Raw genomic sequence first — 24,445 nt, forward strand, 5'->3', positions numbered from 1 at the left:
ATCGACTTCTCTGTTGTATACATCTCTATATTTGCTCAGCAAAGAGCCAGGATTCTATTTAGGGCAGGACATTGTGAGCAGGTGTGGCCTGTGTGGTGTGCCTCCTCAGGTTGATGGGCAACTTTGAGGATCCCGGACCATCCCTTCTTTGGGTTCTTCATCTTTAAACCAGACTTGGGAATGGAAATCCCTCAACTGGCAGATGCCTTCCAACAGAGAATCGTCAATTGTAAAGTAGGACACCTGGCCACCCTGCAGTCCATTTCTCCAGAGGATGTTGCTTGCCAGTCTGTCAGAAGATAAGCACACAGATGCTATGAAGAACCCATTGCTTTGGGTGAGCTGCAAACCAGAAGGTTGTTTGCTGAGGTGGCTTTGATGCAGCCTGCACCTTCAGGCCTTGGTCGCTCGACCACATCTTGAAACTCATGCAAGGAAACCCACAACAGCCTTGTCATCCTTGTATTTCTGCAACAGTAGCACAAGATACATCATTCTACGAAGACTTCCCTTCCAGGCCAAACGTTGTCTCTTCTCAGCAATGTTATTTTTGTGACTGAATTTGCCTGGGAACATCACCATTATGCCTGCTCTTCGGTTCCTTCTCTTGCTTCTTGGTAAGTGAATCTTATTTCATCCTCTGTGTAACTGACAGAAAGGCCAAAATTAAAAGTTGCATTGGTGGTAAGGATTTTTCCCTGCCTCTCCCTTCCCTACTTTTTTCCTTGCTATATTTGCAACATTAACAGTTCAAGATTATTTTCTACACAACTGAGGCTGCAATCTTATACACATTGACCTGGGAGTAAGTCCCATTGTACTCAATGGAACTGGCATCTGGGTAGACAGGATTGGGCTGTTTGATGATTTATTGGTTTGCTTCAAACATTTCTGTAGCACTTTTCAGATATTAAACGCTTCTCTCAAAGGGGCTTGCCATCACTTTTAAACAAAATCAATAAAATGTGTATAGTAAGAAGACCCAGGAATGGAGGAAAACTGAAATAAAAGCCAGTTTAGGCATCATTTTGTTACCAATTGCTTTGCGAGTCAAGGGATCTGGTTAGCTGCTATCTGAGGCAGCATGCTGGACCCAAAGCTTCTTCCACTGATCCTGGGAGGCCAGGCTCACAAAAGCAAAGAGCTCCAAAACAATGGGCATTTCTACACCAGCCTAAAACCTTGCATTTAAAACGGGGCTTTCTGCTTCTGTTTTAAATGCAGGATCACCACTGACTCCCTTTACATGCGCTTCCTCCCCACCCCCGCCCTTCTCCCCATATTTGAGTCTTCCATTATCTTTCATTGATCTTGCTCCCCTCCTTGCCACTTTAAGTCTTTTCACAGAGGAAACTGAAGAGGAACACAAATGGGGTAATTTGATAGCTCATTATCTACAATCTATTTAAAAACAGAACAAAGGGCATTTAGTGCAGGAGGGTCACTGCATCATGTAAGAGCCTGCAAACGTCTGTGAAGGAGCAATCTCAATTGCAGGATAAAAGCTCCATGTGATGAAGCCCAATATCTCCAGACTGGGAGAAAGGAAAATTCCATTTTGGGGAAAGGAATCAAAAATAAAAGTGCCAATATCACACTGTCTTTATACAAATCTATGGTGTGATCACATTTGGAACACTGTGTCCAGTTCTGGACACCGCACCTAAAAAAGGATATTGTAGAGTTGGAAAAAGTGCAGAAAAGGGTCACTACAGTGATCAAGGGGCTGGAGCAACTCCGCTATGAGGAAAGGTTACATCTGGGATTGTTTAGCTTAGAAAAGAGGAGAGTGAAGGGAGACATGATAGAGGTGTACAACATTATGCATGGTGTGGAGAGAGAGGATAAGGAGAAGTTTGTCTCCCTCATCATACTAGAACCCAATGGGGTCATCCGATGGGATGACTGGTGGGAGATTCAGGACAGATAAAAGGAAGGATGTCTTCACAAAGCACAGAGTTAAACTATGGAATTCACTTCCACAAGATGTAGTGATGGCCACCACTTTGGATGGCTTTAAAAGGGGACTGGACAAATTCCTGGAGGAGATGGCTATCAATGGCTACTGGTCCTGATGGCTACATGCTACCTCCAGTATCAGAGGCAGTATGCCTATGTACACCAGTTGCTGGGGAACATGGGCGGGAGGGTGCGGATGCACTCGTGTCCTTCTTGTGGGTTTCCTGTGGGCAGCTGGTTGGCCCCTGTGTGAACAGAATGCTGGGCTAGATGGACCCTTAGGAAGAGCCCTGCTGGATCAGACCATGTTCTTATGTTGAGGAAGGGAGTGGGGGAGTGGGATAATAAATAGCATTTGAGCAGGGAGGACAGGGTAGCAGAAGATCCCGCTCCTCCCCACCTGTCAGATCAGGTTCTGGGGAGAGCAGGTGAAGTGGGGAGAGGATAAGGAGACTAACAGCCCCAAATCCTGTCTATAGGCTTATTTGGAAGTCAGTCCCACTGGGTTCGGAGGGGGAGGGGTTCTCCCATGTAAGTGCAGATAGGCTTGGAACCGAGAGAGCCCAAATCCTGTGCATGTGGTAAGCTGTTGGGGGCTTACTCCCAGGTAAAAGTGTGTGTGATGTTTTGATGGCCACAAGATGTTTTGATGGTCACCAGCTTGGATGGGCTTTCAAAAAGGATGAGAAAAATTCATGGAGGAGAAGGCTATCAATGGCAACTATCAAGATGGCTATGTATTAGCACCAATATCGGAGAGGTTATACCTCTGTGTACCAGTTGCTGGGGAACACGACCCCCAGAGGGAGGCCATGCGTCCTGCACTGTGTGTGAACAGAAACTGAAGCAACTTTGCAATAATATACAAGGGTTATAAGGACAGGCAAAACATGTCAGAACCCCTGTAGCAAAACTTTACCGTCTCAGATTATAAGGGCAATCTGTTGAATTTAACGTTCTTGTTTGCTAAATGTGTTTCGACTGGATAGAGTTCTTCAGTGGCAGATTTACAAAACTCAGAATGTCCGCTACAGCATGGACCCTAAAAAATCCAAAATTGTATCACTCAGGACATATGCGTATAGTTAAGAGTTGATGCTGTGAAATACTCCTCTACTCAGACCAGGAGAGTCTGAATAAAAGTTTTAAATTCAAATGTTGAACCAGCAAGCATCACTCAAATTACCACCCACCTTCAGGGAAAATATCTCCACTATTTGCACTCCTGCCCCTGTCCTTATAACCCGTGAGTGAGTGAGTGAGTGAGTGATTTATTTATTTATTTATTATGTTTCTATACCGCCGAATCGCCAAAGCTCTCTGGGCAGTTCATGACAATTATTGAAAATAATATTGTGAAGTTGGTTCCATTTCTGTTCACTAATCAACTTTTACCTGCATCTTTTGGGTGTGCCTTTTTAGCTATATTTTATCAGTTTTTTTAATGGTTATAGTACTGATATTTCTATGTCAAAAATGCAGTTTTTTTCCTGATCTCTTATCTCTCTTTGGTTTCTCTCTGGCTTGAACTTTAGGAACATACCAGGAACAAAACAGGCTAAAATAAAGAAAGAAGCAAAGCTACCCTTAACTCTTAGCATCACTAATTGAAATCGGTGCCCAGTTTAGTTAGGGTGCAATCCTATGTATGTTTAGACAGAAAAAAAATCCTACATATCCCAGCATGCCCCAGCCAGCCATGGGGCATGCTTGGAGTTGTAGAACTTTTTTCTGTCTAAACATACATAAGTTTGCATGCTGGGTGGGGCATGCTGGGAGTTGTAGAACTTTTTTCTGTCTAAACGTGTAGGTTTGCTCCTTTAAAGAAGCAGCCTTTAAAATATTAAAAAAATAAAATAAAAATGGAAGGCCTACATTTTCTGGTTGTATACATTTTTAGTTTTTTAGGGTGTCATCCTATGCATGTTTACACAGAAAAAAGCCCTACAGGCTGGATGGTGAATGCTGCGATTGTAGGCCTTTTTTCTGTCTAAATATGCATAGGATTGCGCCTTTAATCAACTAAACTTAAGTTGATTGATTTGCCGGCGATTTAATCTGTGCAACCTCTTAATGGAGAACTTCCAGCACATGGAGTCATAGGAAGAATAAGAAGCTCTCAAGCTGTCTCACTTCGGTGACATCTCTGTAGAGTGCTGTGGCTTTTGCGGTGAAGGAACATTTGCAGCTTCTGCCAAGCTATGAGTGACATTAAATACATTTTGGCATTTCACACGCATGTTTTTAAAACAGGCACATGGAATCAGCTGGTGCTGATAATTAAGGGGATCAGGGCAGGTGTAGAGGGAGCAAATGTAACCCTTTCCTTCCCTGCTGTGAATATGAGGAAAAACCCTCTTTCTGATGCTGGTGTTCTTCGTGTGTGTGTGTTTGTAGGGGGGAAAGTTCCCAATTGGCGTCAATAGGGGATTTCCATTTGGGATGGATGAACGTGTCAGTTCTGTTTTCTCATCGGTTCAAATGTTTCACAACTCAAGTCTGTTCTGTCCTGAATGTGAAAGGATTGGTGAGTTTGGGCCCATTCTTCTCAAAACCAAACTGAAACGAAATTCTCTTCCATCTGCACCCGGAGACCTCAACCTCAGCTGGTTACACCTCAGCTCCAGTGGCGTCGGTAGGGTTGGACTTTGGGGCTGGAGTCCATGGCCTCCTCAGCCAAGGGGGGCCCAAATGAACCCCCAGAGAGGAGGAGATGTTGGGGGCAGCTGCAAACAGACCCAGCATCAGAAACATGGGTGTTTTAGCCCATGGAGGCTGATGCTGCTCAACACAGCATCCCTTTTTCCGCCTTATTTTTCAAATGTTTTTATAGTTGGCCAGTGGCCTGCTGGGCCTGGTTACATATGCTCATTCCATTATTCTTACTTTAAATAACTATTATCCTTTTCTGTTTAAAAAAAAAGTTGCTCATTTCCAAGTCACTGTGTTTAGCATTGGGATAGCATCAGCCAGCCAACGCAAACCCCATTTTCTTCCTGTGTTATTCATGACGGTGCTATGATCTGAATGAGTTTAAAATGCAACACCGCACATGCTCAGAGTTTGTTTGTTTTTAAATCAGGTTGGGAAACCACTGTATGTGTGTATGTTTGCTTTGGGGGGTTTCTTTTGCTCTAGCATATCAGGAGTGCAGAAGCAGTTGTAAATCATGGAGGGGTTTCTTGTTTATTTATTATTACATTTCTATCTGGCCTTTTTTTCCCTCTTGCATGGAGCCCAAGGTGGTTTACGTGGCCCTCCTCCTCTCCATTTTATCCTCACAACAACCCTGTGAGGTAGGTTGGACTGAGAGTCAGCGACGGGCCCAAAGTCACCCAGTGAGCTTCATGGCCGAATGGGGGCTAGAGCCCGGGTCTCCCAAGCCCCAGTCCAATGCTGTGACCACTGTACCACACTGTGTGTTTCACAAAGTAAAGTAATATACTTGGCCATCCAAAGCAGGCTGCCACAGGACCATTTAAAGTCCAAGTTTAAAAATACCAAGCTGCACCAGAGTTGAAGCCCCTGTTCCCCAGCTGTGCATATTCACCTATTTTCCGACCTTCTTTGCTGCCTGTGGTTTCCCCAGCTGGAGCAGAAACATTCCCACCTGCCTTGGTTGTTCCTCCCTTCTCCTTCCTGGATGAATCCCTCCTTTCTCTTGCCACCTTCCTTTCAGCCCTACAGCCTCTGGGAAGCTTTAACATCGACACCAGCAAGAGATGGGTCTCACCGCTAACATCCCCACACTTTGGGCACCGGGTTCTCCAGCACTCGGATGGTCGACGGAGCTGGTAAGGAGAAAATTGCCAATTACCACCCATCGAGGAGGAAAATGTTACAAAATCATTAACATCCAGTTCCTTGTTGGGTTCAAGGCTATGTGCAAAGTGCACTGTTTGGCTTTACCATGTTGTTGTTGTTGTATATGATAAAAATTTGAATAAAAACATTTTTTTAAAAGGAATTCAAGAATGCTGAGCCTAGAGAGCTGAGTATCAGAAATGAGTGGAGACCACAAAAATCCACTTCTATTTCTAAGGATTCTTCACTTAAGCATTATATTTTAGGGGAGTGGGCAAAGCAGTTTTATTGCTGCTATCGTTAAACAACTGGGAGTTAGAAATCCTTGCTGATCTACTGCAAATCACCCAGAAATCTACTAGGAGGTTCAGATGTACCTTGTGCCTATCACTGTACTGGAGGGGTGCAGAACCAGCATGTATGGCCAATGGCTAGGAATGCTGGACCTTGTAGTCCAAAACATCTGGAGGGCACTAAGGCCCAAGGGCCAAATTCAGTTCTGGAGAAGCACTCAGGGGCCACAATTCCAAAAATACCAGCCTGTTTTGGCTTCAAGGTCTTCCTGCCAGTCGCTAAGCCTTAGGAGAGGCGTTTCAGCCTTTCAGAATGAGGAGAAAACTGCACAACAGATCAGGAACCACCAAATAATTGGTGGGGCAGGGAGGAAGGGGCGTGGTCTTCTAGGGAACCTCAGAGGGCCAGATATGGCCTGTGGGCTGAGGTTCAACACCCGTGCAGTATTGTTTCCTCTGATTGGTAGCCATTCTCTGAAGTCGCAAGCAACTCCCTGGTTCTTTCTTTAATGGGTGGTGCCAAGAATCAAACCTGGGACAACCGTCTGTGAACAAAACAGGTGCGCTATCACTGAGGTACAGCACTGAGAAGCAGAAAGAAGGAAAGAAAGCTGGAAATTATACAGTTTTGACTGCCTGTAGCAAGGGAAATGGCGATGAAGTTAGCCTTTGTCACCCTGGTGCCTTCCAGATGGGTTGGACATCAGCACCAATCAGCCCCAGCAAGTATGGCCAATGGCCAGGAATGCTGGACTTTGTATGATGGGTGTTCAAGTCCAAAACATCTGGAGAGCACCAGGTTTGGGAAGGCTGCTATAAATCAAAAGCGGTTTAGCAGACTGGGCCCAATCACAATCTCTCAGGCTAACCTACCTCACAGCATTGTTGTGAGGATAAAAGCTGAGGGGAAAACCACGGATGCCACCTTGAGCTCCATGAAGACCAGGGGGGATAGAATGGTCATAAATTCAATATATCAATAGAGCCAAATTGAACCAGGGTCTTTGTGCATAGAACCTAGGAAACTAGGAAAGCTGCCATTGGTCCATCTAGCCCAGTATTGCTTAGGGATGTTGTAGAAATCTGCAATAGATTCAAATGAGTTCAGATTTCTATGACTCCAGCCTGGATATTGTGCAGCAGACCAGCTTTTTCCGAGTCATGCGGATCCTGTGCACTTGTGGACTGGTTATTCATTTTGGGTGGGGGATTTGCACTAATTTGCATTAACTAATGTGCATGAGTGCAAGTGTGAATTAGCGCAAGTGCATATTAGTGCTAATGCACATGAGCGCAAGTAGAATGAAATCCTGGTTAAAAAATCCAATTCTGTCAATGAGCAGATGATGGAACGAAAGACATCTGATAATCCACGAAACACAGACGGAATGGATTTAACAAAATTTGTACATCACTAGCATTGCTGACTCTGACTGGCAGCAGTGGCTTGCCGGAGTTTTGGGCAGGTGTTTTTCCAGCCCAACCTGGCAATACTGGGGATTGAACTTGGGATGTTTGGCATGTAAAGCAGGGACTCTGTCCACTCAGCAGTTGTCCCTTCATGAAGAATATAATCACAGGATGAATATAATCACAGGGGGTGTGTGTGTGTGTATGTGTTCAATGCTCCCCCCTCCCCCCAAAAAACTACAAATCGCAGGCAGAGTTCCTAGATTGGCAGCTAGCTATGAGAATTAAGCAGCCTTGAAACATTTGCGTTTCTAGCGTAGACCATTATCCCCAAATGCTGAAGGTAGCACAAAGATTCGCCATGCTAAGTGATGCAGATAGCTGGTTTCCTGCCACAGGGCTGCGGTGAGATCTTTGTATCTCAAGCGTGCTTATGCTCTCACAGCTGTGCTAGACAGAGTGGGGGCAGATAGGTCTCGTGACTGACAGCTATGAGTCAAGATAGCTCAATGAAACCTCAGCGTTCTGGAGCAGTGTACCTCTGGTACCATGAGGCAGGGACAAAAAGCACGGCGGGGGGGCTACACCCTTCCTGCCTTCACTGTGAGGCCTCAGCTGGCCAATTTCAAATGACCTGCTGGATTAGATGGAACTTCGGTGTGTTCAGATGACATACGCCCACTGATCCTCTAAAGTTTTTTCTGGTGCCTGCCTGCTAGGCTCCCGGCATCTCCAGATTTTAATTTTATTTCCTCAGTTTTTTTAATTATTATTAACTGGGAGGTTGGCTTGCTGCAAAGCAAAGGGCTGAGCTCCAGCATCATCTTTATTTGGGTTCAAAAGAGGAGCTGTTCTGGAGCCCAGCCCCCACCTCTGCCTTGCACTTGAGTTCATGGGGAAGTTCCTTTGCTCTTAGTCTCACCTCTTTGCCTTCTGGGAAAGGAGTACTTCGTGACCAGCCACGCCCACCATGGCAGCCATTTTGTGAGAGCTCTCATGACACTATCAAAATAAAATGCGCTCGCCGACCCCAAAGGTTGCGGACCGTTCCATAAATCATCCCACCTTTTTCCTCCTCCACTAGAGAAACTTAAAAAAAAAAAAAGATTTCTACTCAGACTTGAACATTGTCATCCATACAGCCAGCTTCTCCTCATCCCCCATGAACCTAAATCCCTAAAGTTCCTTTCGTATGACCTACCCCCCTACACAATAAATGCCATGCCAAGAATGGAGGTTTCCAGAATATTCCATGGATATAGAACCCAAGAACTCTGGCACTATCCAGCCCGTATCCCACCAGCGTAACGCTCAATGCCCGCAATTCTTGGCACCATTCCCTGCCCCTCCTGATATTTATTTTATTTCTTTCTAAACTGCCTTTGGTCTGTTTTCAACATTTACATTTTATAAGCTTGCTGCTGACGAAGGAGCTTTCATCTCTGAAAGGCATTGGGGTCAAATACAGATGTTTCCCTTTGGCACCTTTGAGAATATGTTCACCTTTTGTGTTTCATTTTGTGACGGCCCACGCCCACCATGGTAGCCATTTTATGCATGGGCAAGCCCCACCCCCATAGCAGCCATTTTGTGAGAGCACCCCTGACACTCTCAATATCCCAACTGTGCCCACTAGCCCAAAACGTTTGCTCTGAACCAAGGGTGGCGAAACACTGGTCAAATGGGGACTCTCAGTCCAGGCTTCCAAACTCTCTTCAGGCCACACCCCATTCTCCAGGCCACGCCCCTTCACTGGCCCCATTCCAGGTGACTGATACAATTTACTCTGTCCTGCTTCTCTCTCTGTCTCTCTCTCTTTGTCACACACACACACACACACACACACACCAGCTACAAAGCCAGTGGAGGGAACTGTGCACAAGTTGGGGAAAAAGAATGCCTGGACACAAATGTCTTTTCCCCTCCCATTAACTCCTCCTACCTGTGGCTTTGGACACACCCACTGGCGGAATCCAGACCCTGACAGGTTTCAACCGAGTTTGTGTGAACCTGGATGAGAAAAAGATTCCCCATCCCTGCCTTAAGCAGAGGGTGGCTGGCCAACTGTCAGGCATGCTGTTCTTGCTTCCTGCACTGTAGACCCTGCAGTCTAGATGATCTCTGAGTTGCCTTCCAACTCTATCATTTTATGATTATATTATTCTTCCCATTGCCTTCTTACAAAGATTCTGTTTTTTCTCTCTATCTTTTTTAAAAAGGATTTTAGTTACTTCCTTGGGGCCAGGTGACTCTGGCAGGGTATATAAATGCAACATGCAGGATAAGCTCCGTTGTGAGATGGCAGATTTGGGAGGTACGTACAATCCTGTCCTACTGTTTCTGGGCTTCTTGAAGACTTCTGGTTGGCCACTGTGGGGAGCAACATGTTGAAAAAGAGGGATCCTTGGGCTTTTCGAATGTTCTCGTGTGCTGTGTCTTTGCAACAGCAGCATTGATTTGGTTGTGAAAGTCCTGGTCACAACTGTTATATTAAGACTAGGGGTGTAGAAGAATTCCATGTGGGGGGTGAAATCTCAGTTTTTTCTAGTCCGGCCCTGGCGGATTTTGTCCCCCCTGCCCAGTTGTCTATCCAATCAGTAGCAAGTCATTCTAATACAGGGATTCTGGGTTTTTTCACTCTGGAAGCACCGAGGTGGAGGATGAAATCCACACATTCTTTGATAAGTATGGAATATGGCTCTGCTGGGCTAAATGAATCAGTGCGTGGAGAGGATGAAACTGACAAGGATATTTAGAAGGGCGAATATGCCTCTGTGGAGCTGCCTAGCAGACAGGTGAAGTTGCGATCATGCGCACTTGTGCGAGATTGCCATTTTTTTTAAACTACAGCCGTATTTGCACACATTTTAAGATTCCCCCCTCAAAATCATATTTGCACCCTGCAAATTGCAGACCCCCCCAAAACACATGCAAAACATTTCCAGAATCAGAAAAAAAAAAAATCCGCTGCAGTCTGCCGCTGCAGGCAATTACAAAGTGCCATCTTCTCTAGTTCCTTGGAACACATTCTGCAAACTTCTGCTCAACATTAGTTGCCCTGCACCATGTGTCGAAGGAAGAATACAGTTCCATGTTAAAAGAAATTTCTTTGTGATCGTTAACTATCTGGCAATACAGGATGTGTTTGTTATTTGTTTGTTTTGCTTGTTTCTTTTTGAGCCCTCCTTTGCTGTGGCTTTATCTAACATAATTTTCTCCCTCCTTTCTTGGTAAGTAGATTTATCCCCCCCACCCCCCTTCTTCTACCTCTCCAGAAAATATTCAAAAATTGAAAAAGCTGCAGTCTGGTATTGCGTTAGCCCAAAGCCCGGAACAGATCCTGGTAAGATTTTTCAGTCCTTGGAGTAAAGAAGCTTGCCTCAAGCTGCAAAATGCAGGAAGAGAATTTCCTCCATTTGACAATGAGGTCTAGTAACTTAACTAGCACAAGCATAGCTATCTCAGATAATAACCCTGACGTGTCAGTCTTTTATGTTATCTTCACATAGTCTTCACGGCTGGCTTTGCTTCTCAGTTTCCAACTCTGTCTCCTCAACAGGCTTGTTTCCAGCAGAAACGGAGACAGAAACGCTGGGTCACAGAGGAGCTGAATGGGTTTTGTGTCCTGCTTGCTGCCGACTTCCAACAGAAAGCTTTTATCAACCTTACAGATATCAGTACGAAAGCAGTAACTCAGATAATTTGTATTTGGGTATGCAGGTCATCCATCCTAGGGGATGACCCATGGGGTACAGAAGGTAGTTGGCTCTGCCCCCAGAGCCACCATTTTGTTCCACCCACCATTTTGCACTAGCCTTGGGGCAAAACGGCAGACCTTGGGGTTTTAGTAAAAATCATAGTCAATCCCATAATAAGCCAGAAGTCTGCCTGCGTGTTTTCAGAGCAACCACTTCCAGATCACTGCTACGCTTTTGACTAGAGAGAGGGGAGAAATTCACTTTTGAACCAACATGCAAACTGAAACTCGCACTTCTAATAATTTTGCTGTGGAGTTCTCCAATCCAAAAAGGTGTACAAAATGCATCTGTTTATGAAAATAATGCTCGAAATTCCTTATATTATGAAAGCTGCTTGCAGAAAATGTGTACATTGCCAAAATTGCGTACAAAAATGCATGTATTAGGAGAAATGCACATAGAAATGCCTATATATTTTCAGGCAAAACAAAACAAAAAATCTCAATGTTTGAGATGAACTGAACTTAAGACTGGAAAAATGAGGAATGGAAAGAAACCAAAATTAAGAAATTGGTCCATCCCTACACTTAACAACCATGTTACATTTGTCTGTTTGGCTTTTCTCACACCACCTTCAACATGCTCCAAAAGTACTGTCTGCCTGCAGCCAGCGAAAGGTTGCTGGGGCCTTGCAGGTTCTTCAGATTCTTTGCAATGGTTTTCCTTTGCTTTGTTTGCATTCTCTGTAGTCGAGACCAGGTTGAGCAAGAGCAGCCAGAAGCGCAAAAGAAGAAGCGAGAGCAGGAATGGGTTTGGTAGCGTTGACACCGACGACTCCAGCTCTCCCACCAGTAGCATCTGTCATAACCCAGAGTCTGCTCATGTATGCAAAGGTGACCATTTAAAAACAAACAATTATTACATTCATAACCTTTCCTCCAAGGTGGGCCATTCTGCAGTTCCTTGAGGCTCACAGGGGAAGCTGGTAGCAAGATCAAAGCAGGAAGAAAGCAGGACCTTGGATAGCTCTCGGTGAGCCCTGCCAGCTGGAGCTCTCTCTTGCTAGGACAATAGGAGGATGTTGTCTCAGCAGGGAGCTGAAGCCAACTGAAGCCTCATATAAGCTGATGAGACCAATATTGTGGTCAGCGCCATCCCTCCGGGGGATGGCTGGACTATGAAAGGGCGCTTGCCTGATTTGGTGTCTTAGGCTTCTATGAGGCTGGGGAAATGGAGGTTCTGCTAAGGATTCACCCCCTGAGCCAGAGGACGATGGAAGGGTGTGTCCTCTAGCTAGAAAGGCCCTGAATAAGGCAGTGACTGTCCAACCCCTGAGGAACTGGCCTATTCCTCATCCTCATCAGAATCCTCTGCTGCGCACGACCTGAAAGCTGCAGGTCATGACATGAGCTCAGCCTAGTGCGTGTAGTTCTCATGCCCTTCTATTTAATCCTTACAACCTTGTAAGGTAGGTTAGGCTGATTGGTTGACAGTCAGAGGAGGTGATGCATCCAGATTTCCCCCCTCTAGCCAGAGGGAGAGGGGGTCAACGGGTGCTTTCAGATAGAGGGATCCCAGCACTACGAATCAGATGACATTGTGCAGCTATTCCATCTTTTCTTCCTTAATGGATCTTTGGCTGTAAGGAGGAAAAAAGGTGGTAGAAGTGGTGGGAAGGCACGGGGAGATTACAACGATGTCTGGATCAACACCCCTCCCTGTAAAATTCAGTGAATGAGGCAGGGCAATTGCACATTAAAAGCCTTGTCTGGAAGTGCCCAAGGTGTGTGTGTGTGTGTGTGTGTGTAAAGAAGAATCGACTGCAGTTTGGGGTCAGATAGTAGTTTGGGAGAAGGCACAGAGACACAGAGGCCTTTTCTCTATGACAACAGAAGGAGAAGCGAATGGAGGAGTACCAGATGTTTAAAAAGCTTTGCTGCACTTTGGTCCATGCAGGGCTCCACGAGGAAGTGCTCCGCACCAGTAAACATCGCTTCACAGAACATACTTCTTGGTGTGGGTGGAGGTTGGAGTGAACAACATCTGACTGGCAGGGGCTGGTCAGCCAATAAGAGAGGCTCCTCCCCATTTCTCCTTTCCCCTGAAACTCCAGATGCACCTCCATTTCAGGAGCAAACGTCATGAGCTCAATGGGAGTTACTTCCGAGTAGACACACATATGCTTGTTCTGGGAAGGGCAGGGACACAGGGATGAGAAACCAGCCCCCTTTCTAACCACAGTATCTCTATAACAAAGGTGTGAAGTAGTTACTTCCTAAGGCAATAAACCAAGCCACAGAGGATTACAGGTTCGGTAAAGTGCTGTACAAGCTTCAGGCAATCAGCGCTTTCCTGAAAACTCTGCATTCCATTCAGGGGGATCTCTGCACATTCTGATGTGCGCATTCAGGGGACAAGCCTCATTGACCACAATGGGAGTTACTTCTGAGTAGACACTAACTGGTTTGTGCAGGGACGGGAGACACACAGGTAACACCCCTTGACAGGGGTCACAGAGAAAGGCACACCCTGGGCAGGGCTAGCATACCCGACGTCAATGTGGGGGTTGGGGCACACAGCAACTATACCGGGGAGAACCCAACTTGAGGAAAAGAACTGGACTTTAAGCAGTCTCAGGAAATCCGGTTTTTCCCTGATAAGCTCCAGGGTGGCTGCTGGATGGCCACGACATCATCTGTCCCTAGCGACCACAACACGCAGCTGGCTCAGAGTAAATCGCTGGTGGAGACACCCCCAGAGTGTTGGATTCAGGGAGCTAACAATGTTTTAGGGTGCTGGCTGTCTCCTTGGAAACGTGATCCAGGAGTGGTGGACTTTGGCTGTCTGTCAGAGCGTTTCAGCTACATACCTCCACCTAGGTTCATCATGTATAATTGTAAATAAATGCAAATATTACAAAATGCCAATACGCCTCCGGCCACCTCCCTCCAAAGGGAACCAAACCCTGGTCAGCCCTGCAGCCCTGGGACTTCTCGCTGCTTGGGGGAGCGAGGTGTGCGTCACATTTCTCATTCTCATTCTCTTCGTATAAAACAAGATTCTACAGAAGGAAGATCTGGGTTTGGCTACAAAATCTTTAATGCTAACAACAACAACAACAATAATGAACTCATGGGGGAAGAGGACGTAGAGGAAGATGAATCCGGTAAGTTGGGGGCAAGCCAAAAGTAGATCAAGAAGTACCAGTAGATCTCTGGGCTTCTTGGGTTTGTTATCCACAGAATATCCTGGAAATCTCCATTCTTGGCATGGCACATCCATTTGGGGGTGGCGGGTTTCGGTTGTATGAAGGGAACTTTAGGGATTGGGTTCATGGGGACGAGGGGAAGTTGGGCGTATCAATGTCAAGGTTCAATTTTGAGTATCAATCATTTCTTTTAAAGGTTTCTCTAGTGGAGGAGGAGAAGGGGGGGACGATTTATGCCAGGGGTCCCCAACCTTTTTGGGTCAGTGGGTACATTTGGAATTTTGATTGTGTCATAGTCTCGCAACATGGCTGCCATGGGGGCGGGCCTTGCCCATTCCTAAGATGGCTGCCATGGTCACAAAACACTCATTTCCCAGAAGGCAAAGTGGTGAGACTAAGAGAAAAGAAACTTGCCCAAGAACCCAAGTACAAGGCAGAGGTCGGGTCTAAGCTCCGAGACACAAAACCCCTCTTTTGAAGCCGAATAAAGATGGTGCTGGAGGGCAGCACTTAGCTTTGCAGCAAGCCAGCTTCTCAGATGATGATGATGATGATAATATAATAATACATTTTAAGAAATAAAATAAAAATCAGGAGTGGCAGAGAGCCTAGCAGGTACCAAAGGAGGTGTCTTGGTTAGAGACTGCAGTAATAGGGGGTTGTTCCAAATCCTTTATATTTTAAAGGGTGTTCTAAACAATGGCTTGCAACTTTCAATGAACACCTCCAGCTTTGTTCAAATTTCTTACTCTGACTCCCGATTATAATGCTCAGCTCCGTCTTGGTAGGGTTCATCTACACAGAACCGGTTTCCAGTACCAAGAACATGAGAAGTAAGCATTACAGCTGAGAGAGACTCTGAGCATGTGCAGTGTGTGATTTTCTCACTGCAGAGCAATCATAGCGGTCTACACACATATGTAGGATTTGGGGCAAAATACGTCTAGATCAGTACAGAGGTGCGACATCTCCCTGTTTTGAGCAAAGGCACCTCTTCTTCCTTTTAAGAATTCAGCATGGACTTAGGCTCTATCCAAACACAACATCCATTCCCCAAGAAATCACCCCCCCCCAATTCCCTGGATTAAAAGCCCCATCAATTCCTTACCATTCAGTTCTTTCTCCCACCCCACTCCTTGCAGATCTGCGGACCGAAATTGCTATCGTCTTGGATGGATCCGGGAGCATCGAAACTTTGGACTTCAAACTGGCAAAGGATTTCATCAGTGATGTGATGAAGAGTTTCCATGAGAAGTGTTTTGAGGTGACTCCCTCTGCTTTTGCCAGCAATTCTAGATCCGGCAGCATTTTTGCTGGATTTTATTTAGATGGTTGTTCCAGATGGGACATCTGCTCAAAGCACTGCCTGGTGACGGGTCTGCCACAAAAATGGCCATGTGCTGTGGGCATCATAGCGCTAGAGGGCCACGCCAAAGATTTGCCCAGTTCTTTCAAATTAATGTGTGGATGGCTCTCTTCCTTCACCTCTCTGGCTCCCGGTCCTCCTTCCACAATTTTCTGCCCCTTCTCTGCACTTCTTCTCTTCTCCCCCATTCCCCTTATCCTAGGCTCTCCCTGCTTTCAAAGAACCAGAGAGGAACTTGGAGTGGACCTCAAAGGTCATCCAGTCCCACCCACTACTGATATAGTAAATCCACTCCTACAACACCCCTGAGAAGTGGCCATACAGCCTCTATGTGAAAAACTCTGAGGACGGAGAGTCCACCAACTTCTGGATCAGTCTCTTCCACTACCAGCTCGTACCGCCAGGACGTTCTGTTTAACGTTTAGTCAAAATCCCATCTTGGAATTAGAACCTGTCCGTTCAGGTCCTCCCCTCTGGAGCAGCAGGAAATAAAATGGACTCCTCCGTCGCCCACGTGGCAACCATCTTCAGATATTTACTTGGGCCGCTGCATTCACAGCCCCCACGACTCTAGTTTCCTGGGCTTCTTTCCTGAACTCTTTTGCAGGCTTTTGCCTTCTCTGCAGTCCGAAACCAATTCTGGCCCCTTCCCTTCTGTGACAGCACAGCAGCTCAACCAATCACTGCCAGAGGCTTCCCTGATGCATTTCTTCACAGATGGTTACATCGATGGCTGCCCCTTCCCTCTTGTTCACGCTGTTTACTTTCGTTCCAGTGCGTTTTCGCCTTGGTGCAGTATGGAACCCTCATCCGGACGGAATTTGACCTGCGGGATGGCAGGAAGTCGGGCTCCGCCCTGGAGAAAGTGCAGGCGGTTACACAAGTGGGAAATGCCACCAGGACTGCGTCTGCCATCCAACATGTCCTGTGAGTTGCAAAACGAAACAACACAGCAGGTGCCAGGGGCGGGGGCGCAGTGCAAGAAGCAAACAAACAGCGGAGGTAGGACACCGGGTGGAGTAAAGAACTTGTTAGACGTGAGATCTGCCTGCATGCATGCCTATTTTGGGGGCGGTGCCAGCACCAAGCAAGACCCTGCATGCGTTTTTTAATATTTATTTATTTCTATACCTCCCAATAGCAGATGCTCTCTGGGTGGTTCACAAAAATTAAAACCACAAAGTGCAGCATAAAGCAATATAAAATATGAAGGCTTAAAACCAACAGTACAACCAGAATAAAACCTAGCAGCAGTGCAGAGATTTAAAACACCAAAGCGAAGAGACTAGGAAGCTAAAATGCTGGGAGAATAAAAAGGTCTTCACCTGGCTCCAGAAGGAGTACAATGTAGGCGCCAGGCAAACCTCTCTAAGGAGCTCATTCCACAGCCGGGGGGCCACAGCAGAAAGGGCCCTCTTCCTGGTAGCCACCAGCCTCATTTCCTTTTGCAGGGGTCCCGGAGAAGGACCCCTGAAGATGATCTTAGGGCCCAGGCAGGCACATACGGGAGGAGGCGATCCTTCAGATAACCTGGCACCAAGCCATTTAGGGCTTTGAATGTTAATACCGGCACTTTGAATCAGGCCCCGGAAATGGACTGGCAGCCGGTGCAGCTGGAAAAGTATTGGCGTAATGTAATCTTGCTGGCCAGTCCCTGTTAACAAACTTGCTGCCCGATGTTGGACTAGCTGAAGTTTGCGGACTGTTTTCAAAGGCAGCCCCACGTATAACGCATTGCAGTAATCCAGAGGAGAGGTTATCAGAGCAGGGATAACTGTAGCTAGGCTATCTCCATCCAGATAAGGGCGTAGTTGGTATACCAGCCTAAGCTGATAAAAAGTGCTCTGTCTTGGCTGCTCTTTCACGGGTGGGGAACCTCAGACCCAGGGGCTAAATCCAGCTTTCTTCTCAGGATCCTCAGAAGGCCACACCCCTTCCATTTGCTCCACCCCCTTCCCCTCAACCACCAATCGTTTGGTGATTTCCTGGCTTTTGTGCTGTTTTTTCTCCCCATTCCCAAAGGTTGAAGCGTCTCTCCGAAGGCTTCACTGCTGGCAGTATGAGCTTGAAGCTACAATGGGCTGGTATTTTAGCTCCACCCCTTTTGCATTTGGCCACTTTGCCTCCGCCCCGCCCACTGCTGGCACTTAGCCCCCCGAGAGCTTCTCTGAAATGGGATTCTGCCCTGGGGCTAACAGAGTTTTGACACCACTGTTTTATTTGAAGGGCGCACTGATCTGCGCCCCCAGAAATCACAAACCCACTCCCCGCACACATCTGTTCTTTCGAAGGAAGGGGTGACTCTTCTGCCAGAGGAAAGCTCCTCTCACATCGTCCTCCAAACCCATTGGCAGCAGGAGTGGCGTTCAGGGGAAATCAGCTTGTCAATGTCCTTCTTAAACTTAAGGGTGAATTTTGTTAGGTCCACATTTTTAAGCAAACTGAGGTAATTTGCGCTTCTTGGACTAATGTGCCAACTGGAACACAATTATCCTTTCGGTTGTGCACTGCCCCAAATATTACAATAGGAAGAGCCCTGCTGGATCAGAGCAAGGGTCCATCTAGTCCAGCATTCTGTTCACACAGTGGCCAACCAGCTGCCCACGAGAAACCCGCAAGCAGAACACTAGTGTAACAGCACCCTCCCACCCATGTTCCCCAGCAACTGGTGCACATAGGCATACCGCCTCTGGTACTGGAGGTAGCATGTAGCCATCAAGCCTAGTAGCCATTGAAGAAAAAGGCCCTTGTCTCAATAGCCAGTAGTCATGCCAGACAGCAAGCTGCTTTTCAGGGGAATTTCAAAAGCTGTTTGTGATATGGCAGGGGCATTGCTGTACAAAGGGCAAATAGCAAATACAATGCGGTTCTCGGCTCAGAAATAATGTACAAAAAAGCATATATTACGAGAAATCGTGTACAAAAATGTTAGGGAAAGTCGCATATGAACAAAAATGCAAATTTGTTTTTTGTTTTTAATCACGGACTGGTGTGGAAATTGGACAGATTTATAAAATCCACCCAAGAAAATACGGATTAAATTAATCAATTAATAGATCGCTACTTATTTTATTTACTTACTTATTTACTGTACTGTTAAACCGCCCAATAACCAAAGCTATCTGGGCAGTGTTCAATACCTTAAAACATAAAATAGGAACATTAAAAGAAATAATAAAAACAACCCAGAATAAAACCAAATTAAAACCAGCAGCAGGATAAGACTGAAAGCACTGAAAACAGTTCTTTAAATGCCTGGGAGAAGAAGAAGCTGGAAAATCGTAATGCAGGTGCCAGCCGGGCCTCTCTGGGGAGAGCGTTCCGCCGATGGGGTGCCAACACTGAAAAGGCCACTACTTAAAATGTAGTGCCTAGTTCTGTGTAGTCTGCTCCTGGGATATTCTGCAAAACAAACTGTCTTTTCCTACTTCAAACAGAGATTTCATCTTCAACCCAAGCTACGGGTCCCAGAAGAAAGCTTCCAAGATAATTTTTGTGTTGACTGATGGGGAAACCTTTTTGGATGATTTGGAATTAGAAACAGTGATTAATTCGCCAAGAATGGCGGGCATCGAGCGTTACGTCATCGGGGTAAGCGCTGAATTCTGCCAGGGTTCTTGGGTTCGTTATGCACAGAATGTTCCAGAACCTCCATTCTTGGCGTGGCATCCATTTGGGGGTGGCGGCTTTCAATCATACAAAGGGAACTTTAAGGATTGGGTTTGTGGGGGACAAGGAGAAGTTGTAGGCATATGGATGTCATGATTCAAGTTTGAGTATCAATTGTTTCTTTTTTTAAAGGTTTCTCTAGTGGAGGAAGAGAAGGGGGGATGATTTATAGCAGGGGTCCCCAACCTTTTTGGGTCAGTAGGCACATTTGGAATTTCTATAGTATCATAGTCTCACAAAATGTCTCACAAAATGCGGGGGGGGGGGGCTTGTCTGTTCCTAAGATGGCTGCCATGGTGGGCGTGGTGGGTCACAAAAACACTCATTTCCCAGAAGGCAAAATGGTGGGACTAAGAGAAAAGGAACTTTCCGAAGAACCCAAGTCGGGTCGGGTCTAAGCAGAGGTCGGGTCTAAGCTCCGAGACACAAAACCCCTCTTTTGAAGCCGAGGATGAGATGGCTAGATAGCATCACGGATGCAATGAATATGAACTTGAGCACGCTCCGGGAGAGAGCGCAGGACAGGAAGGCCTGGCGTGCTATGGTCCATGGGGTCACGAAAAGTCGGACACGACTGAACGACTGAACAACAACAAAAGATGGCGCTGGAAGGCAGCATTTAGCTTTGCAGCAAGCCAGCCTTCCAGTGAATAACAATTTAAAAATCTGAAGAAATAAAATTAACATCTGAAGGGACAGGGAGCCTGGCAGTCACTGAGAGAATTGTCCATATTGGTGCACATGGGTTTATTTATTACATATCTATACCGCCCAATAGCCGAAGCTCTATGGGCAACTCGTAACAATTAAAACCATAAAATACAAGATGATAAGATACAATATAAAAATTTAAAAGTTCAAAACTACAGAATAAACAATAAAAATAATAACCTGATAGAACCTAGCAGCAGTGCCAAGGTTTAAAATACAGTATCAGATTTAAAATAGAAACTGAAAAAGTAAAATGCTTGGCAGAATAAAAAGGGCTTCACCTGGTGCCAAAAAGAGCACAATGGTAGGCACCAGGCAAGCCTCTCTGGGAAGCTCATTTCCACAACTAGGGTGCCACAGCAGAAAAGTCCCTCTTCTTAGATTGATGAGGAGAATAGGTATATTAATGGCTAATAGCCGTAACAGCTCAATGAAACCTCTACTTTCAGAAGCAGTATACCACAGAAGACCAGTTGCCGCGGGAGTGTTGGAAACCAAGGGGGTGTTGCCATGATGCCCTGTGGGTGGGCTTCCCAGAGGCATCTGGTTGGGCACTTTGGGAAACAGGGCTGGATCCAACCCTCTGTCCGATCCAGGAAGGCAATTATTATCTTCTTGTGTTCCCCTTGCCTTGGTTGTCTCTCTCATGCCACCAAATGTTGATCAGCCACCCCCAATGTGAGGCCCTCCAGATGTGTCAGAGTACAACTGCCATCATTCCCAGCCATCCAGAATGATGGAAGTTGTAGCCAAACACATCTGGAAGGCACCAGGTTGGGGATGGGAGATATAGGAACATAAGAGCCGTGCTGGATCAGACCAAGGGTCCACCTAGTCCAGCATTCTGTTCCCACAGTGGCCAACCAGCCGCCTGTGGGAAGTCCACAAGCAAGACATGAGTGCAACAGCACCCTCCTGCCCATGTTCCCCAGCAACTGGTGTACAGAGGCCAATTGCCTCTGATGCTTGAGGTAGCGCACAGCCATCAGGACTAGCAGCCATCGATAGCCTTCTCCTCCAGGCATTTGTGCAGTCCCCTTTTAAAGCCATCCAAAGTGGTGGCCATCGCTACTCTTGTGGAAGCGAGTTCCACACTTTAAATCTGCGCCATGTGAAGTCATTCAGTTTATCTGTCCTAGATCTCCCATTGTTCAGCTTCGTGGGAGGGCCCTGTCTGGTTCTAGTGTTATGAGACAGGGAGAACAATCTAGGCCATGATGTGCTCATCAGTGACGGGACCTGTCCATCTGGCTTCTATGCTCTCACGTCCGTGTGCCACGTATGGCGGCGGCACTCTGTAGACAGCAGGCCGCGACCATCTGCCATTTCTTCTTTCCCGGGGCGCTCCCTCCAGGTTGGGGAGGCATTCACCAAGGCGAAAGCCCTCCAGGAGCTGCGCTTCATCGCCTCGGATCCGGACGACAGACATCTCTTCCGCGTGACCAACTATTCGGCCCTGAATGTGCTCCTGTCCACGCTGCAGCAGAAGATTATCGGCATAGAAGGTGAGGAAGGAGGCAGGGAACGTTGGGGGCATCTAAGGCTAGAGGCATCAAAGCTCTTTCGGTCCAAGGGCCAAATCCCATTGCAGAGACGCTCTTGGGGGCCGCGTTCCAGGGTGGGTGGGGCCAAATGCCCAAATGCCAGCCTATTTTAGCTTAAAGCTCTGACGGCAAGTAACGAAACCTGGGGAGCGGTATTTCGATCTTTTAGAATGGGGGGAAATGGCACAACATCTGGGAAACCAGCCAACAATTGGTGGTTGGGGGAAAGGGGGTGGAGCTGGGGGAAAGGGGCGCGGCCCTCTGGGGAAACTCCAAGGGCTGGATTGGGACCCCCAAGCCTGAAGTTCAACCTTGCTATTGAAGGCCCTTCTTCCAAGGAAGAAACAGAGCTCCCTTCTATCAGGTCAGCCCAGGATTGTCTCCTTTGACTGGGAGATTTCTCCAGGGTCTCCGGCAGAGAAAAGGGTCTTTTCTGTCACCCTTTAACTGGAGATGCCAGGGACTGAACTGGGTCCCTCTGCGTGCCAAGCAGGGGTTCAACTGCCAAGCTCTGGTCCTTCCCTTTTAAAAGAAAGTAAGATGCTAGTCCTCATGGTTCTGAAGAAAGGGCTGGTTTAAATCGGAACATAGGAAGCTGCCTTATACCAAGCCAGAGGATTGGTCCATCTAGACCACTATTTTCAACACTGACTGACAGTGACGCTCCAGGGTCTTCCCCGACATTTTAACATTTTAGCTTTCTAAATTTTTATCTTTGCTATTTTAAATCTGTATTTTAAACTCCTGTACTGCTGCTAGGTTTTATTGTGGTTGTATTGTTATATTGTGGTTTTAATGTTGTATATATTTTAAATTGTTTTATTGTGTGTTGTCTGGTTTTAATTTTTGTGAACCACCCAGAGAGCTTCAGCTATTGGGCGGTATAGAAATGAAATAAACAAACAAACTAACTAACTAACTACCTGATCCTTTTGTAACGGGAGATGCCCAGAATTGAACCTGGGACCTTCCACCTGCAAAGCGACTGCTGTACCCCTGAGCTATGGTCCCTCCCTAAGCAATCTCTCACCAGCTTCTCCTCTGATTTCCAGGCACAGATGGTGACATCCTGGAATTCGAGCTAGCCCAAAGTGGCTTCAGTGTTCACCTGCTGGATGAGGTCAGTGGTTTTTTTTGGGGGGGTGATCAGGTGGGCAGATCTGAGCTCCAGCTCTGGGCTTCTAGAAAATTCCTTCTTCTAGTCAATGTTGCCCTTGCCTTGTCTTTGGGACCAGTACTAGGAACTCACCCAACCCATTGCCAGTTTGCCCTCTTCTAACAGTGCAGCTGAAAATCTCAATTTGTTTGTTTATGTCGGAGACCACCATGGCTATTCCTCCATAGGGTACGGCCTGAAGGCCAAACCTTGCCGCCTGGAAGAACCTAATCCGCGGACTGAATTGGGGAGCCTAGCAGGCTGGATTAGGCCCACAGGCTGTGCTCCTCCAGCCCTGGTTGACGAGTATTTATAAACCGCTTACACCGACAGATTTCAAAGCAGTGTACACAAATCATAAAAAGCATTCAAACAGAAAACCAGTACATAGGATCAATAAACTATGACTGACATGTCCATAAGACTCAAACACATGGCCGAACTACAGCGGAAAGGCTTTCATGGCATGGCCGCCTATTCGCTACTGGGCCAGGTTTAAGGTCTTGGTACTAGTGTACAAAGCCCTAAACAACTTGGGACCAGAATACCTGAGAAAGCGCCTTCACCCTTGCCAACCTGCCCAGTCACTGAGGTCATGAAAGGGCTTGCTCCTGGTGGTTCCACATGGGCCCATGGCCTGGCTGGAGTCCCCTTGGAGAAGAGCCTTCAGTGTGGTGGCTCCCTTCCTGTGGAACTCCCTGCCTCTGGAGGCCAGGCAGGCCCCAACACTACATTGTTTTCGGTGCTTGCGGAAAACATCTTTAGTTCAAGAAGCCTTCGTCGATTGACCAGCCACGTTTTTTTAATTGGTATTCTATTTAAAAACAACAACAAAAAACTTTTAATATGATGTTTTATTCTTTTTATCTTTTATCATTCACCACTCCGGAATTTGTTTAGATGTGGAGCAGCATATAAATGCTGTAAAGAAACAAATAGATGTGCCTTTGACATGCGCCTAAAAAAACAGAATTGTCGGCTCATGTCTACTCTTAGAGGGAAGATAATATAGATATATAGATATATAATATATAAGATATATATATTATATTAATATTATATATTATATTAAGATATATATATTATCTTATATTATCTTAATATAAGATAATGCCATTCCACAGCATGGGAGCCACTATGCTAAAGGCCCTACTCCGAACAACCGCAAAGCAGAACCACGGGATGTGTTGAACTACAGCTCCCATAATTCCCAGCATTTTGATTTATGGCTAGAAGATGTTCCTAGACTCAGCCTGTGCTTCCTTCTTGCCTCATCAGAACTATATTCTGTTCGGTGCCGTGGAAGCCTTTGACTGGTCCGGAGGCGTCCTTCTACACAACATGGCAAACGATACCACGGTTTTCTTGAACGAATCAAAGAAGGAGGCAGATGCCAAAAACAGCTATCTAGGTAACTGCCCGTCCGCAGGGCAAACAGCTGTTCTTCTACAGCTCTTTGCACGAAACAGCTCTTGCTTTGGATGGATGGTTTCTGGGGGCCGGCACCAATCAATCAGGAGCACGAAAATAAACAGATCAATACAAACCTTGGCCAGAAAGGAGGACATTAAGATGTCGCTGATTTGTCTCAGGTCTTTGTGGCTGGCAGGATCATCCATCTTTGCAT

The 24,445-nt window shown here is 46.4% G+C and overlaps 1 protein-coding gene across 1 annotated transcript in view; it reads left to right on the forward strand.

The window, feature by feature from the left end:
• Window positions 1–444: 444 nt before the first annotated feature.
• ITGAE (integrin subunit alpha E) overlaps window positions 445–24,445 on the forward strand; it is a 61,435-nt gene continuing 37,434 nt past the window's right edge. Inside the window, exons 1-13 of the mRNA XM_084823181.1 lie at window positions 445–617; window positions 5,639–5,753; window positions 9,686–9,780; window positions 10,742–10,809; window positions 11,026–11,143; window positions 11,914–12,057; window positions 14,223–14,330; window positions 15,515–15,636; window positions 16,514–16,665; window positions 19,176–19,329; window positions 21,473–21,623; window positions 22,715–22,782; window positions 24,097–24,229. Coding sequence (XP_084679307.1) covers window positions 584–617; window positions 5,639–5,753; window positions 9,686–9,780; window positions 10,742–10,809; window positions 11,026–11,143; window positions 11,914–12,057; window positions 14,223–14,330; window positions 15,515–15,636; window positions 16,514–16,665; window positions 19,176–19,329; window positions 21,473–21,623; window positions 22,715–22,782; window positions 24,097–24,229 — 1,462 coding nt within the window. The 5' untranslated portion in view covers window positions 445–583. The remainder of the gene's footprint in view (window positions 618–5,638; window positions 5,754–9,685; window positions 9,781–10,741; window positions 10,810–11,025; window positions 11,144–11,913; window positions 12,058–14,222; window positions 14,331–15,514; window positions 15,637–16,513; window positions 16,666–19,175; window positions 19,330–21,472; window positions 21,624–22,714; window positions 22,783–24,096; window positions 24,230–24,445) is intronic.

The sequence above is a fragment of the Heloderma suspectum genome, chromosome 16 (assembly GCF_057233095.1).
Source record: "Heloderma suspectum isolate Gila_16-S chromosome 16, 16-S_ref, whole genome shotgun sequence".
Taxonomy (NCBI): Eukaryota; Metazoa; Chordata; class Lepidosauria; order Squamata; family Helodermatidae; genus Heloderma; species Heloderma suspectum.